Source organism: Dendronephthya gigantea, unplaced genomic scaffold (assembly GCF_004324835.1).
Source record: "Dendronephthya gigantea isolate DGI-Jeju-01 unplaced genomic scaffold, DenGig_1.0 000021F, whole genome shotgun sequence".
NCBI classification, from domain to species: Eukaryota; Metazoa; Cnidaria; class Anthozoa; order Malacalcyonacea; family Nephtheidae; genus Dendronephthya; species Dendronephthya gigantea.
In genome coordinates, this window is record NW_021163031.1 from 1,139,399 (window position 1) to 1,156,488 (window position 17,090).

General features: G+C 37.2%; 2 protein-coding genes across 2 annotated transcripts; both read right to left on the minus strand.

Annotated features, from left to right (window-relative positions):
* Nucleotide 1: 1 nt before the first annotated feature.
* LOC114521990 (WASH complex subunit 4-like) lies at nt 2-14,476 on the minus strand. Its single transcript, XM_028542579.1, has 37 exons — nt 14,215-14,476; nt 14,006-14,145; nt 13,668-13,721; nt 13,321-13,386; nt 13,122-13,167; nt 12,937-13,004; nt 12,752-12,828; nt 12,633-12,675; nt 12,283-12,386; nt 11,875-11,995; nt 11,299-11,416; nt 10,586-10,713; nt 10,227-10,387; nt 9,757-9,874; nt 9,037-9,270; nt 8,823-8,864; nt 8,609-8,657; nt 8,214-8,269; nt 7,978-8,100; nt 7,850-7,912; nt 7,486-7,599; nt 7,208-7,300; nt 7,063-7,138; nt 6,511-6,665; nt 4,047-4,121; nt 3,440-3,634; nt 3,091-3,244; nt 2,741-2,807; nt 2,558-2,644; nt 2,313-2,376; nt 2,155-2,238; nt 1,790-1,886; nt 1,587-1,681; nt 1,330-1,428; nt 1,081-1,180; nt 795-845; nt 2-510 (listed from the first exon to the last, which is right to left on the minus strand). The coding sequence occupies exons 1-37, from the start codon at nt 14,270-14,272 to the stop codon at nt 458-460; spliced, it is 3,528 nt and encodes a 1,175-aa protein (XP_028398380.1). The 5' UTR covers nt 14,273-14,476; the 3' UTR covers nt 2-457.
* A 391-nt stretch (nt 14,477-14,867) lies between these two features.
* Nucleotides 14,868-16,274, minus strand: LOC114521938. Its single transcript, XM_028542513.1, has one exon. The coding sequence runs from the start codon at nt 16,272-16,274 to the stop codon at nt 14,868-14,870; it is 1,407 nt and encodes a 468-aa protein (XP_028398314.1).
* Nucleotides 16,275-17,090: the final 816 nt, after the last annotated feature.

A 17,090-nucleotide genomic window follows, 5' to 3' on the forward strand; every position in this document is an offset into this window, starting at 1 on the left:
TTTCAATTTAATTTAGAAATTAGAAACTCGTTTTTCAAGCAATTGCATAATCTGGTGTAATACTTGCCACCACTTTATTACAAGGTATGACCGGCTGACTGCAATTCTCCTCCCCCTTCCCAAAGACGTCAGTCTCCTTATAGCGGATAATTTGCACGACTATATCCAGGGCTGGCGCTAGAAGCTTAATTGTGGGTGTTGTACTTTCATATATCCTTCTTATGTCCGAATGATTTCTTTTGATAGCAATTGTTTTTACACTTTTATAAACATGAATGTATGAAACACACACCCTCTATAGCGGCTAGCGCCGCCCTGAATATATCTCCAAATTATGCAGGGGTCCTGAAGGGGGGTTCCAATCCCATTTTCTCTTTCATCTTTTTTATTCATTCATTATAATCATAATTGTTTCCTAAAATCGCTTAATTAAGGCCGAGTGTCACGAAGGAGTCATTTACATCGGCGGTGGAGGTGGGGGAGGGGGTGGCGGCGGTTCAGAGGCACCACCTAAAAATACAATAATTCTGTCGTTAGTTACTGAATCGTTAAGGTCTGTTCACATCCAATTTTGTTGGATCCAATTCACCTCTGATGTATGTTTTATAGTTTGTTGTCTCGTAATGTATATGAGCAGCAAAATCCAACAAAATTGGATCGTGTGAACAGACCTTTAGACAGTCAAAAGAAGAAAATCCACACAGGAAAAAGCAACCGTTGGAACTTGGTTTTTATAAACGTCTGGGAGGAATGCTAGGTTATTCCCGTCTTAATGTCATACTGAGTTATCTAACCTTCATCATTGGCAGCAGTCGAGGCCTCGCTGTCCTGTTCAGGATTTTCACCTAAAAATGAAATTATGAAATTCACTAAGCTAAGACGCACACACTACAGTAGTGGCTATTTACCAAATGATACGACAGTAATTGCGAAGTTCATATTACACTACCATGCACGATCGTTACCTTTGAGAAACATGAACTAATCAAATACGATAACTGTGTTAGATTGCAAAATGTTATCGAAAGGTAACAACAGTCAAATCTGAACCTGGATAAAACATTGTAAAAATGAGATTACCCTGAGATTGTTCCTTTTCTTCTTTCTCTTCAGCCTCAGTCTTATCAGCACGAAAGAAAACTCGAGCACTGCTCAGAGAGTAATACAATAGTTCAAACTCCTAAAAAATCCGCGCAATCCAGGTTAATTTATGTATCAGTGGATACTAGAGAAGTCATTTTCTAAACCGATGTCAGCATGTTCATTGTCATAAATATAACTCTGGACATCTTGACATAAATTTGACCATGATTAAACGTGGATACATACTCTTTGATAGGCTGTTAATCTCTTTTGCGTGAGACTAAGTGTTTGTTGTAGTTTCTCATCTCTACCGCTTCGTCCATCAAGTGACTGAGATACTTTACGCTAAAATTGGTTTAAAAAGCGTGAAGAAAATAAATAATTGCCTGACAATAGTTTTCTCCGCGCGACTGAACAGTCTGCATGCCTAGGCATTTCAAAGATCAATAAAGCTCCATATTAGACAATCGACTTTGAGGTCCTTGTGAACTTGAGATACTCACCATATCAGTTTGATATTTTTGATCAACCGACTGGAACCAATGAAGAGAATCAAATTCCTTATATTGATTCAACAATTTTAGAATATAAGCAACGCCTAAAAATCAGACAATAAAGCAAAATAAATTATAGTAAATACACCAGGTCAGTTTTGAGTTGACTGAGGTTTTCTTTTGGCCAGAGTGATAATCGATAAAAACCTTACCCATTGCAAAGCCATCATCCGTGAAAGCAGCTCCTTCTTTGTTTTTCTTGGTCATCTTCTCTTTACGATTCATAGAATATTCGACAAAGTTTAACGTCTAAAAACAATCACAGAGGTTGCTTGGTTGGTATGCAAAAACAAGTTTTCAGCACTCGAAAGTTATGAGTGTTATTGATATAGTTCTATAGTTACGCCATGTGACAAATGGTTTTTAACAAACAGAACTGATGTCAATGCAGCTCAATTCAACTTTATCATAAAGGACACCCAGCATATGATAACTCGCTAATTTAACACGATATAAGTGATGAAATTTCAAGGCAAAAATAATACCAAAGGGCAGAGCAATACAGAGAACAGCTTACCAAGGGAGGCACGATAATGTAGAAATTTCTTAAATGCATATTCTTCAAATCTCTGAATTGCGGAACGAACACATCCACTAAAAGCTAGTAATAGAAAATAAACATGAAATAGGACTGGCGAACATTGAGCCCGGGTAATGCAACAAACTTATTCTTACCTTGAAATAATCTGTTCCTTCGGCAAAATTCTTGGCCATATTACCAATGGCAGCGTCAAGATTTCTTAGAAATTAAGAACATGAGTTTCATTCAGTCAAAAAAGATTACATCAATCCAAATATCGTGCTATGATGGAGAATTTGATAACTATAATGAACTCCTTAGCGAATGGCAAACTGCAATTTTTTCCCTGAAAAAAGTTAAAAATTCCCGCTGTCAGATGTCTTTAGTTTGGCTCACTCACTTTGCAGCTTCTTGCGTTTCGTCCGACAGCCCTTCATCTTTTACGAGTTCATCAAACGAAATAATGTCTTCAAGATCGGGAACAAATCTAAATAACAAAGATAAGAAACACATCATGCATGTGAGTCAACTCCGTAAAGAAAGCAATAACTTAATTAAATAAATATCAAACGCCTTCAAATACCTTATGGCATTTGATACACAATGCAGTCCACCAGACCTGACCATTCTAATGTAGCCCATGGCATTACCTGAAACAAATTATTTTTGAACTTACAAAATCAACAACATTTCTAGTTTTCTATTATAACTCTTAGAGGCTGTTTACATGAGCCCGGTTACACGAGATTCAGCGACGCGTGAGATGATTTTGAGGTATTGAAATGAGCAGATAACATGATCCTGGCAGTCGTATAATCACCACAAAAATAGCATGTGCTTGTTTGGTGCCATAAAGACTTATTTCAATACCTCAAAGTCCTCTCACGCTTCGTTGAATCTCGGGTAACCGGGCTCATGTAAACAGCCCCTTACCAACTTGTGTAATAAGTTCTCGGAATTGATCAAGATAACTCAAGGAGTCCGGGGTCAAACCAAGTTTTCTAATTCCTTTGTTAAACTTCTCTGCCCTCTCAAACGGATATTTCTGTCCTGTCTCTTCGCGTATTTCTTTAAAATATCTAATATCCTATGATTACAAAACAGAATATAGATAAGTAAATTAGCTTGTTGGTACACCACGTAAGTATTTAATACTGCAAAGCTTAACTTACTTATTTGATGCCACCATGCAAACTTACAAGAATATTATTAAAATATAGATAACTAAAAAGTATAAGCATGGCCAGCATGGCCTACATTGAGCTACATGCCCAGTACATACCTTTAGAACTCTGCCTTTAATGTGCTCATCATACAAAAATTGTGAAAAAATAAAGAATTTCTTTCTCAAAAACTGATAGGTAAAGTTCACAGTGGTGTTCATGATTCCAGAACCATGAGTTCTAATTGAGTTAGCGATGTGGCGAATGTTGATGGTGTTTAGATGTTTGTTGTTCGACGAACGTTCCACGAAAATCTAGAAAGTAATGACGCATTAAACAAAATAACGTTTTGAGACTGATATAGTTGTTTGACATAGTTGGAAAAGAAGATGCTAAGGCCCTGTTACACGGTGCAATTTTTCGTGCAACTTGCAATGCAATTCTACTTCTAAGAAATGTAAATTAGTAAAGAGTCTTGCAGAAGAAAAGTGCATGAAGTCACAGATGAAGTGTAATAAACACAAAAGTTTCGTAGTTGCCAAATTTACATCACTCAAAAGTAGAATTGCATTGCAAGTTGCAAGAAAAATTGCACCGTGTAACAGGGCCTTAATCTGTTCCAGATTTTCCAAGTAGTTAGATTTTTGAAATTAACCAACATGTATGGAATATAACAATACTAGGTCCAGAAAGCTCTCTAAGAGCGCTTGCGCTTGTATTCATTACCTGATTATTGAGGTTGTACAAATATCGAGAGATGAAAATGTGAATATTTCGCATAATTTCGAGAACATCTAATCCCTATATCAAAAAAAGAAGGTTGGATCACACACAAAGTACAATCAACACGATGTTCGTAACACACTGGTATTTCGACAAGGTGTTGTAACAATAATACTTGATATTTTAAATCAAGTCACTTTAAGACTGTCAAACCCAGATTATGAATTTTTGGAGAACTAATTTAGTTTCAGGAAAATGTAACATGTTCATCTACAGATATCATTCCAGTTGTTGGCATAGAGTCCACCGGTACAACCGTGATAACATTGGCTCAACTAGATTTCTACATACGTGCGTAGTGATATTGCTATTAGGGAGATTTAGCATGAGGACGTGAACGTCAAAGACGACGTGAAAATGGCGAGTAAATGGCGTGGCATGTCCATATTTGGGCGCATCACGCCATTTACTCGCCATTTTCACATCGTCTTTGACGTTCACGTCCTCGTGCTAAATTGCCCTATTAAAAGGCTACCTACGTAGCCACAAGTAATCCAATTACGTGACGTATAACAGAAAAAAAATTCCGATTAGAATTCATGCAAAAGGCAGTGCAAGTAGATTTAAGGAACATACAATTATATCCTTTGCTATATTGAGATAAAATAAAAGACAAAATGAATAAACTTAGTGCTACGTCATCACAGAGGAAACCATGCGACGAAATCGAGCAGGAAAAATATTCGAATGAATCAATTTGGGCGGAAATACACCACGATAAGAATGGCAAAACAATCCTTAAGAATATTCCGCGGGAAAGAAAAGTGCAAAATCTCCACTTGGAAGATACATTCTTTCAGGTCCTTTACAGTTTAACACCTTTCTGCAGTGTAAACAGTTTAATGTCTCTTGAATGGCCTGGTAACAAGTTTGACGACGTTAAATCCCCCCAAAATGGACAGTCTTTTCTTTTTTGTAGGATGAAAGAAATTTGAGATTCAAACATCAGCAACTTATCTTTATACAACCAAAGAAAGTCGACGTCAATTCTGCCAAAGATTTGGACGAGGATAAAGAACAAGCAGCAAAGAACAAGATCAGTAGGAGTCAAGGTTTAACCTCGGAGACCTGTGACAGGCAAGACGATGATAGTTACGATACGCAACACCCTTGGTCGTTTCAACCTACTGAACATGAGCAATTTATCATGACGGATCTTTCTGGGGTAAAGGATGCTTTGTTTACCTTGTACTAACTTTGTCATAACTCATAACAAAGAATACCACAGCTTAACCATACAACACTATACAGCATACTATTTTCATATCATACCATTACTACACATAGTTTACAATATTAATATGTTCACAGAACATATTAGACAGAAAAGACGAAAACCCGAACTTGTTGAAGGCCAGCTTCTGTGTGAAACATCAACCAAACAAGAACTTGATGAAAACATCAGATGTATTTCGAAATACTCTTGGTTTTGAAAAAGCTACAAAGAATAAACCAAATTCAAAAGCTCTGCTACAAAACTGGCTTACATCCAGTTCCAAGAATAAAAGCTTCAAAACACCTTCCACAGAAGCCTTCAAACCTGATGAACAAGAGAGCAAAACTTTCGAGACACAGCGAGAGTCTCTTGGCAAAATAATTAAAAATGCCATTTGTCAAAAAGACCTACTAGCGATTAATCCAGGTTTTAAACTCGTTTCTAAAACACCACTCGTGCAATTAGATGCGATTTGCAGACCTTCCCGAGCACAAAAAAATGAAGAACTCCTGACGAATTCCAGCACACAGCTAGATCGTGGATGTGTTTACAAGAAATATGGTGTCAAAGCTGATAAGTATTCCGTCTGTGACGAGATGGAATCGTCGTCTGAAGTTGAAGCTTTTGATCCTTGTTTGTCAGATGACGACGACATGGAGAGGGGTGAGAAAACTATATTTTACTGAAAATTTAAAATGCACATAAACTGTTTAGGTAAAAATTTGTCTAAAGTGACGTGAGATACGGTAGTTTTCTGACTGATCTGTGAGCATCACATGTTTTCTTTGACGTTGAATGTCAACGATATTGTTTCTAATTTGTAAGAAGTAGACGATATGACGACATTGACGAGTGATGGAAACACATTTAATTCAAAGAAATATTTTATTTTTAAACGCTCGAAATTGGATTTCCAACAGGTACCTGTCAGAGCAACTGGTCAAAATTGAAATTTTGGAAAACTGGTCTCTTCTCATCACGAAAAACTGTATCGCCACAGGCACAGGTCAGCCAAGACGATTATACAAATAACGGGAACTGTGATGCAAGCAAGCCAAACAGAAATGCGAGAGTTTCTGATTACTATAAAATGGTTCAACCACGGGTAGTGCATAGGAAACTTGAAGAGCATTTTAATTAAATGAAGAGCCAATAAACTATTAGATGCCAATAAATATTTTACGATCTAACCTGTTCCAGTGTTTGACTGGGTAGATGAGCCTCGGTCATGGTCAAGTCGTATCGCTGAGCAGCTAAATTCTTCATCTCGCCATAAGTCTTCCAGTCATGAAGAGCTACTGTCGTCAGGTTATAAAATGTCGAGTCCAAATAATGAGCGACATGTTCTAAATATTCAATAATTTCTCATTCAAAAAACCCGCCTTCACAGAATCTGTGTAGATTATAGAAGGTAGAGACTGATAAACAATTCATTGTTCGATATTTTTATCTTCGTTTATCAGAGTTTATGCACATTTACGGCATTATTACGTCAATTCATCGACACATGTTCAGTGTTGCAATGCTTGTGTCCTTCGGCCCACTTTTACATATCGAATACTGAGGCAAAATCGAGTTATTTTTTTCCGAAAAAACAACCGTGTTAACAACAATTCTTTCGTTTCTATAATCTATGATCTGCTAAATAAAAAACCCGCGACTCTGTGGGTTAATAAACAGACAAGTCTAGGTGACGCACTACAAAATAACATTTAATATTGCCTACAAATATAATAGAATTACCTTTCACATTGATCAGCCGATCGAAGAATCTTATTGGTTTGATTTTCAGAAATTGGGACAAGTCCTTCACACCAACCTTGAAAAATGAATTACGATTAAAATTATCTGAGCTTCTTGAAAACCTTTCCAGCCCATGCAAGCTTACCCTGAAGGGATTTCTGTCCCCAACTTGTAAATGTTGGTGAATGTGGAGACGAAGATCTGTCTCGATTTGACGACAAACTGGAGCTAGAAAATGCTAAAGAAAAACAAAATAAGATCATGAACTCAATCTTGAAAATCTGTGTGAAAATCTGCATGTATGAAAATCTGGGTGGTAATCTGTGTGGAAAAGAGTGTAACAATTGCTTGCTCGAGTTTAAATCCTAGAATCAAATACATCATGCAATAGACTGTGAAGCACTATCGCAATTAGTCAATTACCTCATCAAAATTTTTTGAAATTTCCTGATTAAAAGTCTCCAGCATGACGTCTGGCGGATCATGTCGTGATTGTTTCAAAGGCAGGACACAGTCACGAAGAGCTCCAAACATATACTGCAAGAAAGTGGTCGGAGGTCAGGAAAATGGAATATTAGGTTGTATAGAGAGCAGAGGTACTGGTGGGAGAGCTGTAGACAGCACTGGATCTTTATAGAATTTTGTAAGGCAAAACATTTTTTATCAGTTGTAAAAACGCTTAAAAAGCAATAAAACTAGGTTTGCAATAAAACAAAAGCAATAAAACCAATAAAACAAGAAAACAAGGTTTGATTTCAAAACGATTAAATATAACATTCTGACTTACATGAACTCTTTGAGCGTCAGTAACTTTCTCGACAATATCATTCAAATATATCGGGAAAATAATCTGAACACAAAAATTATGATCAGGGGAAAATTCTAGAGACGCTATCTGAAAAGAATGAAACTTACCTTGTGCCAGTAAAGAAAGCCGCAATCACATACTTCTCGCATTTTGTTTCGTAGTTCACAAATTGTTTCAAGTTTCTTCATGACTGATTTTAGATTACTCAACTCTTCATCCTTGAATGTTTTCTATAACAAAAAGCTTTCATTATTAACATGATTATGACAGGATGAGGTTGAGCTCAATCTTGTTAAAATAGTTCCTGTTGCGATTGTGGTAAAAATGATTTATATAAAACTACCAATTGAGTGGCGACGTGAAGACCAAGTTTCATCACAAGTCGTCTTTCCCGGGTTCCTTAAAAATCCAACAAAGTGAAATGGTTCAGTCATCTTCAGATAAATGAAGGATTAACGCATGCATGATATTCATGACATGTCATATCACCAGGATCCGGGATTCAAAACTCTCGGAAATACAACTCACGGAATTGTAGCCTGGAGACAAGCTTGTAGCCTTGAATAAGGAACGGACGCTAAGTGCCGTCAAATGCAGAAAGCCTGATGTTACACAAAGTTTGATTGGTTCGTTAGTTTATGCGGAGCCAACCAAACCTCGTGTAACATCAGGCTTTCTGCGTTTGACGTCATTATATGAGAAACGTTTATTCCCAACTGACCCCCTTCTTGACCTTACCCATTCCGTTCAACGCATTTTGAACCATAAGAAGTGCAGCCATTACATCCTACATGAAGTACAGGAACAAAAACAGCGTTTGTCAAAACGTATTTCAGGGTTACAAAAGATGTTAAAATACTACGTGCCCAAGATGAAAATTCAGTAAAATGATGATGAAAATTCAGTGAAATGATGGTAAAAATTCAGTGAAATGATGGTGAAAATTCATTACCAGACGTTTGTGTGTATATTTCTTGTCTGCGGCGACACGATTCTGCACAAAAAAGTGAAAGTTAGGAGGCTGCGAGTTGTTCACAACTGGTATTTTTCCAAGATCATGCAGGTCAGATTAACTTGAGCTTGAGCCTTAATCCCGGTCTTATTCCGTGCTTTGACATATACGAGATAGAGCAAACACCCTGGTACCAAGATTGAAGGTAACTAACCTTTGCTGTTTCCAGCGAGATCAAGGCGAGATATGACAGATACTGGATTACGTGAGTAAGACTTTCTGCTATGAACATGCTACGACGATGAAACGTGTGTTCAATAGCTTTGAGTAACTCAACTAATTTACACAACGCTAACACGGCTGTCTTTGTCATTGGGACATTCATCGCCAGATGAAGATTCATCACAGTTTTCACACGGTGGCTTATCGTGGACGCATACAAAATTCCCTGCAAATAAATAACTGAAGCATGAGATACTCTAATTCATGTGGATTTTTAAGTGCAGTTAATTACTGAAGCGGGCTGAACCAGAGTAACAGTTGATAAGATTCAACGACTGTGACTGCAATTTGTAGACTGTAACGAATGTGAGCTAGCTCAACGAGAGCTGAATTTTCACACGTTTGACCGATATAGATGGTATTGTAATACAAAAATTCTTGGGTGTTGTGTTCAAGCTTGGTTTTGTTCACCAGGACAAAACTATACAACACTTCATGTTAAATTAATCTTGTTATATACAACAATGGCTTTAATAACATTGACGGCGATTCATTTTTAAGGTGATTTTCTTCTCCTGGTGTATGGTATCGAATAAAATAAACAAAGTGGATCAAGGCGTTTCTATAAATAAGCGCCCTGGAGTGGATTACTTTACTCCGCTAAGGCTGCATGCTTATGTGTGATAGTCTCGAAATCCTGGTGTAAACTAACCTTGAGAAACAATGAGCATCGTGAATTCAAATTTTCAGTCAGACTTTCTCCTTTACTTAAACTTGATTCCATTAACACCATCCATGAACCAACTTGAAGATTGAAATTCTTTGCTTCCCTGAAGATAGTCAAGAGCATTTTATACGCGCATACTATAAGATGTTGTGTGCTTTAATCAAGTCAGGGGCGTAATCGCAAAACGTTAACATCGATATTTAATCAAAGGCAAAAACACTAGTGCTCTCTATTATAAGGTCAATATTATAAGGTAATAACGTTAAACAACAACAAATTATTTTTAATAATTATTCACTGAAATGAGCGTCAACAAAAACAACAAAAAGAAAGACTGGCAATGGTTCTTAAAATGCTCAATTCAGTTTTAAGTTAGTTTCAAAGTCGGCAGCCAAATAACCGTCAGTTATCATTCCAGTGTTTACAGAGTCGACTGGTGTGTATACGTAATTTACCTGGGTAAGTTTTGATTCATAGTCGAAAGAAAACTCTCTCTTGATGATGTCACAACTGCTTCTTGCTTGCGATCAATGAACTTCTGCAGTTGTGGAATCTTTGACTGAAGGAATTCATTTGGAAAAAACATGATGTTTCCAACCAAATGAATACCAGGTATCTGAAAGAGTTTGTATGGAAACACTGTGACTAAGATATAATGAAATATTCGCTGGTAGCCATATATAGGGGCTTCGTTGACCCATTCCGTCAAAGCAAGCTTGTACATATGTATATTCTCATCAAATGCGATATATATCATCATGCATCGCTTTTTGATATTAATGTGAAATTGCTGAAGGTATGCAATATTTTCTACCTTTCTGTGCACATCCCAAATCTGCCTGATGAACTTCTTATCGATTTGACGAAATATCTGAACGTATAAACTGAAGAGTCCAAGAAAACCAACAAATTCTTGGCGTTGATCAATCTCACCGCTCTCACCTGGAAACACAGCAAGATGGAAGAAGATAAATGGTCTAACACGCCGAACCATGCTGACTCCTTCGCCATACGAGCAAGAATAGATTCAGTTTGGTTTGTTCGGAGTGTGTAGGTCAGCTGCAGGCAATTGGGGTTGTTTGTTTCATAGGGTGCTAAACAGCTACGTGATAACCGATCAGATCTTTAGATGAGACTATCAATCCCAACTCCCAAGTACTCAGATAGGTATGTACGGTATTAATATGTTCGAGTTTATATCCAAATTTGCTAAACTTCTGTACCCCCTTCCTATACAAATAAAGGTATCCCTGACCCAAACCCATGCATTGTTACAGCATATTTTGATACGAGAGCTTTGATTTTCGAGAGGAAAGCAATCGTATAGAAATCAAATGCTGGTTTTGCAATCTCCATCAGGTTGGTTTACAAACTCGTTAATTTTACCATTAACGTTTGGTTGGGTGTTACATTTGAACTCGGGGCAGTTTAAACCTGCCTCAATAGCTGGATCTGAATATGTTTATCACACAAATAACATGTTTTCAAATGAACCAAAGTTAAACGTTATTCTGGGTTGACACTTACCAAGCTTTGGTTCTATGCTTGTGAAAATGACCTGAAGGTTATGAAGAAACTCGTCGTAAAATCCACGATTACTGTTCACTGGGATTGTCGTCGTGTCAAAGATTTGTTTAACACAGTTCTAAATAAAACAACACCGTGTGAATATAATGTTTAGAAAACGCCTGTAGATTTCATTTTTGTGGAGGAAGCCAATCTTGAAATGAAGCTAGGTACGTAATGCCATATTCTCGCTCTTCCCAATTCTACTCAGTTTTGCATTATTCGGATTATCTCTTCCGACTTTCGAGGTAGCGTTACTCCATAACTCCGTACTTTCTACAGCTACGAAGTTATTCTTTTGTATGTACGTTATATGCAAGAGAAACGCATGAACCCGTATATAGGTTTCCTAGGAAAAAACTAATATGTCATATATGAGATTATATTCAATTTCTACGTGATGCGTAATATTTTGGTGCGCATATTTACGCGCGTATACACAGCACAATGTTCGCAGAAAAGCAGCCTCCATGTGATCGTTATAAGAATGACTATTTTCTTGAACCTGGATTTAGCATAACTTGTCTGATTACGTACATCAAAGATCAAGCCATCCAAGATTTGTCCTTCAATCTTCATTATCCATTTCTCTAAAGGTCTCAACTTGTCTGGATTGACACTAAACACGCTTGGATTGTGTTGCACTGATTTCAACATCCTGCACAGAAATAATGAAGTGAGGCAGACCCTCCTGCATTGATCATGATAATCTCTTCAAGTTTAAATGTGCTTCTGGCAGTATCATGACACGATTCATATTTTTAAAATGAGACCATGTATTCATTTATTGAGGATGGGTTTTAATTATTCAAACAAAGACATTTTCCAATGAATTTCTGCAGAGAGGTCCACAACAACACCCTAGTATATATAACACCTCAACAAAAGTTTCTTCCAGTCACTGTACCGGTATGTAGAACTTATGACATGATCAATCATTTATACCTTTTGTATCTTTTCCAGTTTTCATGAATTCCAGAACATTCATTCATAATTTCATCAAGAGTGATAAGAACTGTCAGTAGCTCTCCAATATGTTCAAATACAGTCTGCAAAGAAAATCACAGAATCAGCACACTATGCTATGCTATGTAACACAACATTGGCATCTAAAGGCATCCTCTTTGCCAAGCTTGGAGATTTCTCTTACATGAAGTCTAAAAAATAAACCTCATTTAGGTAGTTTAGTCACAAGTACAGCTGCAAGCAGTGAAATACCTCTCCGAATTTTGCATGCATTGTACATTCACATTGTCATTTAGCCATGATTTAGGATCCTCTGTAGTTCAACTTACTGTGAGGTGGACACCAGAAACATCAAGTACTCTTGCACCCGACCTACACAACACAAAGTTACATGTCAGCAACTAGGCACATGATCAGTTCAGATCAGTTCAATACAGAATAAACATACTTGGCATATAACAAAGACAACTGCTGTACAACATGCTTGACCACTTCATTGGCTCGATACACAAAACTTGAAATTTCCTAGAAAATAAGTTAGTGGAAACCATTTTTACAGTGCCTCTGGGCAGATTTTTCAGCAGAAGCATAGATTCAAAAATGTTTTCATGAAATGCAGTATATTTCCCATACCTGCAGCAAAGGTAGTAATCTTCCAAGTTTCACCTGAGCATCGCCTTCCGGTAAAGCTGCATCTGACACTGGAATTTCAAGAAAAGTTTAAAGTTTATCTTTTATTCAGACTATTTTGCTATTTTTGCGCACACCAATCTTTAGGTGTTAGACTTTTGTAGTCTAGATCTTAATTCCTCACTAACCTGACTCTTCAAACAGCAATAATGGGTAATAAAACTTGTTCACAGCCTAACAGTCAAACATCAAAACACTGTATTACTGGATATTATAGATATATATCCTCAACAATGACTAACAGGGAAACAACTGATCATATAGACACATAAAGAATTATCCATAAATACAGTTACAAAATTAGGTCTTAGATTCAGGAAAAGGTACCTCATGTTTGAGCTCACTAATTTCTGAGCAGAGTGCTGAGAACACCATCATTACTTTGTTAAAAACCTGCAATCACATGTCCAAATACCTCAAGTACAACTTGACAATTTGATGGTTTGTCAATGAGATGGTCTTTCACAAGATAGTTGACAATACAATTAGTAAACATTTTTTGATAACAAGTTGTTGAAACAGCAACACAATAGGTTGCAGGCCAAAGATAAGCCAGTGCACAGACTCAATACCCCTCCTACACTTTACTGGAGGGATTGTTGCCTCTATGGGGGGAGGAGGGAGGAGGAGTAGATTCCTATCTATAAGAACTATTGTGAAGGAATGCTTTTTACCTTGTTATCAGTCTTTATTAGTTCATTTAGTTTTGCTTTTTCGTAAGGTAATACCTAGGTAAAGCATACAAATTTCAAATATAATATAAATTTATGAAATATCTGCTACACCAATAGAACACCAATACAATGAGGTTTCTCACTGGTAAGTACATAATAAAACTTAAATATATATTCCTTTTGCTATCTTGGTGACAATTAAGGTCTTTAATAGACATGCATGGGCACCCCTGTGCAATATTTCCCAGTATAAATTAACCAGTGCATATTTGCAACCTGTACCATGTTACACTTGTTGCAGTCGTAAAAATATTTACAATACATTTAGACCACGATACCTGTAGCTGAATCGGATCAAGGGAGAAATCCCATGACTCGCCAATCCACTCGTCCAGCGCATCTTCGATACCTTTTAGCTGTGACGCATATTCCTCCAAAAATTGACCATACTTCCGCAGTTGAACTTCACTCACAATTTCTTCAAGAATAAATACAAAGTTATGTTTCCATACTATCGGTTAAGAGTAAAATATTAGCAAAAACATACTTATAGACCCGTCATTAAACGCATCAAATGCCCAACTTTTGTCAACTTCCGACTCCATGTTCGATGAAAATTTCACTTCTTCATATTTCTTCTTACTGAGACTGATCTCAAAAGAATACTGGATAGTCCACTGATGATGACATGATTTTGATTGACTCTCAAGATGTCAAGATTGTCTTTTCGGAATTTTTTTAAATTGTTCGTGGATCATGGTTTTTTTATATGCATTTTGATTTACGACAGAAAGGCTTCGTATAATACAGGTAGAGACATTTGATATGAAATATTTAATTACTTCCTTCATTTTAAAAATTAAGAACATTTTAATAGGGTGATTTATATTAAACACCTTTGCATCTCATTCAGTCATTCTCAGACATCATTCTCGATGTAAGCAGGATGAAATTTCATAACGACAGTTACTACAAAATGGTCCATATAAACTAGTACATATAAACATACTATAGTAAAAAGCAACAATTGATACTACCGTCTATATATATGCATGGTCCATAGTCTATATAGAATAGAATATAAAAATAAAAAGCAAGGACAGTTATTACATACATGGTCCATATAAAAGAATAATACTGAAAATTGTGCAATGACAGTAATTATGCATGCAAATATTGTGGGCATTGTTACACCTGTTTTTATTCCCGCTTCATAACAGGTGGAATGTATTGCACAGCATTATCAGGATGCAAGACTCTATACGTTGGAAGATAGATTCGGTAGGTCAAGTGGAAAAGGGTGTTTGGTGTTTTAGGACAAGGAAGCCAGTTGTTTCTCTCTTTGACATTTTCAGGTGGTTCCGCTTGAAAATACAGATCCAAAGATCCATCGTCGTTTATTTCAATCCCTTTAGTTTGGAGGTTGATTGAATAACGATTGATCTCATTAGCTACCAAATTGAACTTCTCATTAGTCATGGTGATAGACCAGAATCCATACGCCTTGGTGACTGGAAGTTGATTCTTATTGAAATGCATGGTGTACTTGGAGCTGCTGTTAAAGAATTCACCTGTTCCGCATTGGCCTCCGGTAGTGTTAGGAACATAGGATTCACATGTACAGTAGTAGACACATTCTTCATAATCATGAACAAGCAGTCCAGCCAAAGCTCCAGCAGCTCGATCTAGGTATTTGAATTCGTAGGTGCCCTCTTGTACTTTGTTCCAACGAGTTTCATAACTTGTCCCATGAAACTTCACTTTCCATTGCATGAGCTTTGGAACAATTTCAGCTGCTCGTTTCAAACCACAATAGGTTGGTTTGGAGAGTTTCTCAGGCTGGAATTCCTGACCAGGAACAAGTCCAATGTTATGAAATGCTTCCCACTGTGCAGCGTGTTTCTCTGTGGGGGGATTATCCATCATCAGTGCAGCAATCAACTGAAAATCTTTAAGATCACCATCATAGTTGGGCTTTGGTTTAACACTGGCAGGTATATTGGCAACCCCTAGCTTTCCACTGTTCCAGTTGCTGAGAGAGGTCAGTGAAAACTGCTTTTGCAATTCTTGAATTTTCTTGGTGTCCTCTTCCAAATTATTTTTATCAACAGCGAATCTAAGAGCAAGTATTGCACTGTTATATGGAAGGCGGTGAACCACGACATCTGGGAGATCACCAACGAAATTCGGTCCCACAAATGCAACGTTGCCTCCATAACCATCAGTGGTTCTTGAGCCAATATAGAAACGGTTTTCAAGGTATGCATCAGCAACTTGTATGCTCCAGTAGCGATCCAGAATTTGTGAGGGTGTTTTCAGAATGATAGGCTCGTCAATCAGCTCCACCAAAGCCGAACTGTAGACCGTGTCATTGTTCGGTGTGTAGGGAATTTTGTCAGGCGTAGCGAGTCCGTCCAAATGACCAATTTGATTGATCGGAGCCACAGGTGATAATCCTTCCTGCTTTTGCATAAGATCTGGATCCAAACGAACTTTTCGTAGCCGTTCAAAAATTTTGAGAGGCAAGCCAAATATACAGGCTTGAATCCCCATAGAATACGCAAATTCTTCTTCCATCTTATTATAATCAACATCCGATGATGACATTTTTGTACCTTTGATCTAGAGAGCTTATCAAGTTATGCCAACTTTCATACGTTGTGTGCACGAATGGAATGGAACGTCAATAGTAGACAATAGCTACATTCCTATATCTACATTTCCGGTGTCCTTGGGTTGCGAAACAACCCTGGTATTGTCTGGTCACAAAAATCATCCTCAAATATCATACCAAATTTGGAGCCGATTGGAGAGATTAGTTATGAAATGTCAATAGTTCATTGTTTTTGCAACGCGAGACTGACAGAAGCACAGACTTATATGACATAGGAATTTATACAGCTCAGTGGATTGAAGAATGTGTAAAATGGTTACCAAAATGCAATAAATTATAATAACTTTGCACCAACCACATTAAGATAGTCATCTACGATACAATCATGATACTATGGTACTATATTACATGATAGCAAGCTTGTAAATATTCACACTGGATTGAGAATGACTTTAAACCAAATTATCGTCTTGTTTTATATATCTTATATCCTGAGTTCACAACATTTTTTCCCGAACATGTTTTTTCTTATAAATTGCGTAAGTCCACACTAAACTCCAAAACAAAGGGGAGGCCCGTATTTCTAAGAAGTTTCCGATTACGCACTGACTTTCGAAGTCATTTTAGCCTGCGCGAAGACGTTAATTCACGCCTTTTTCACGGATATTTTTTACGTCTGCACGAAGGTTAAGTCAGTGTTTCCGACACGGGCCGGTATAATACGCGTAATATTCTTTTTCTTTCACTATTATAAAAGAATGGGAGTATTAAGACCTATTGAGACCTTTTCCGTCTGGTATCTTTGTAGC

Coding starts and splice junctions, on each gene's coding strand:
- LOC114521990 (XM_028542579.1), bottom strand. CDS start 14,272: ATGGAGTCGGAAGTTGACAAAAGTTGGGCATTTGATGCGTTTAATGAC. Junction 8,658..8,822: donor AATATACACACAAACGTCTG/GTAATGAATTTT, acceptor TACTTCATGTAG/GATGTAATGGCTGCACTTCT. Junction 1,887..2,154: donor ACATTATCGTGCCTCCCTTG/GTAAGCTGTTCT, acceptor GATTGTTTTTAG/ACGTTAAACTTTGTCGAATA.
- LOC114521938 (XM_028542513.1), bottom strand. CDS start 16,274: ATGTCATCATCGGATGTTGATTATAATAAGATGGAAGAAGAATTTGCG.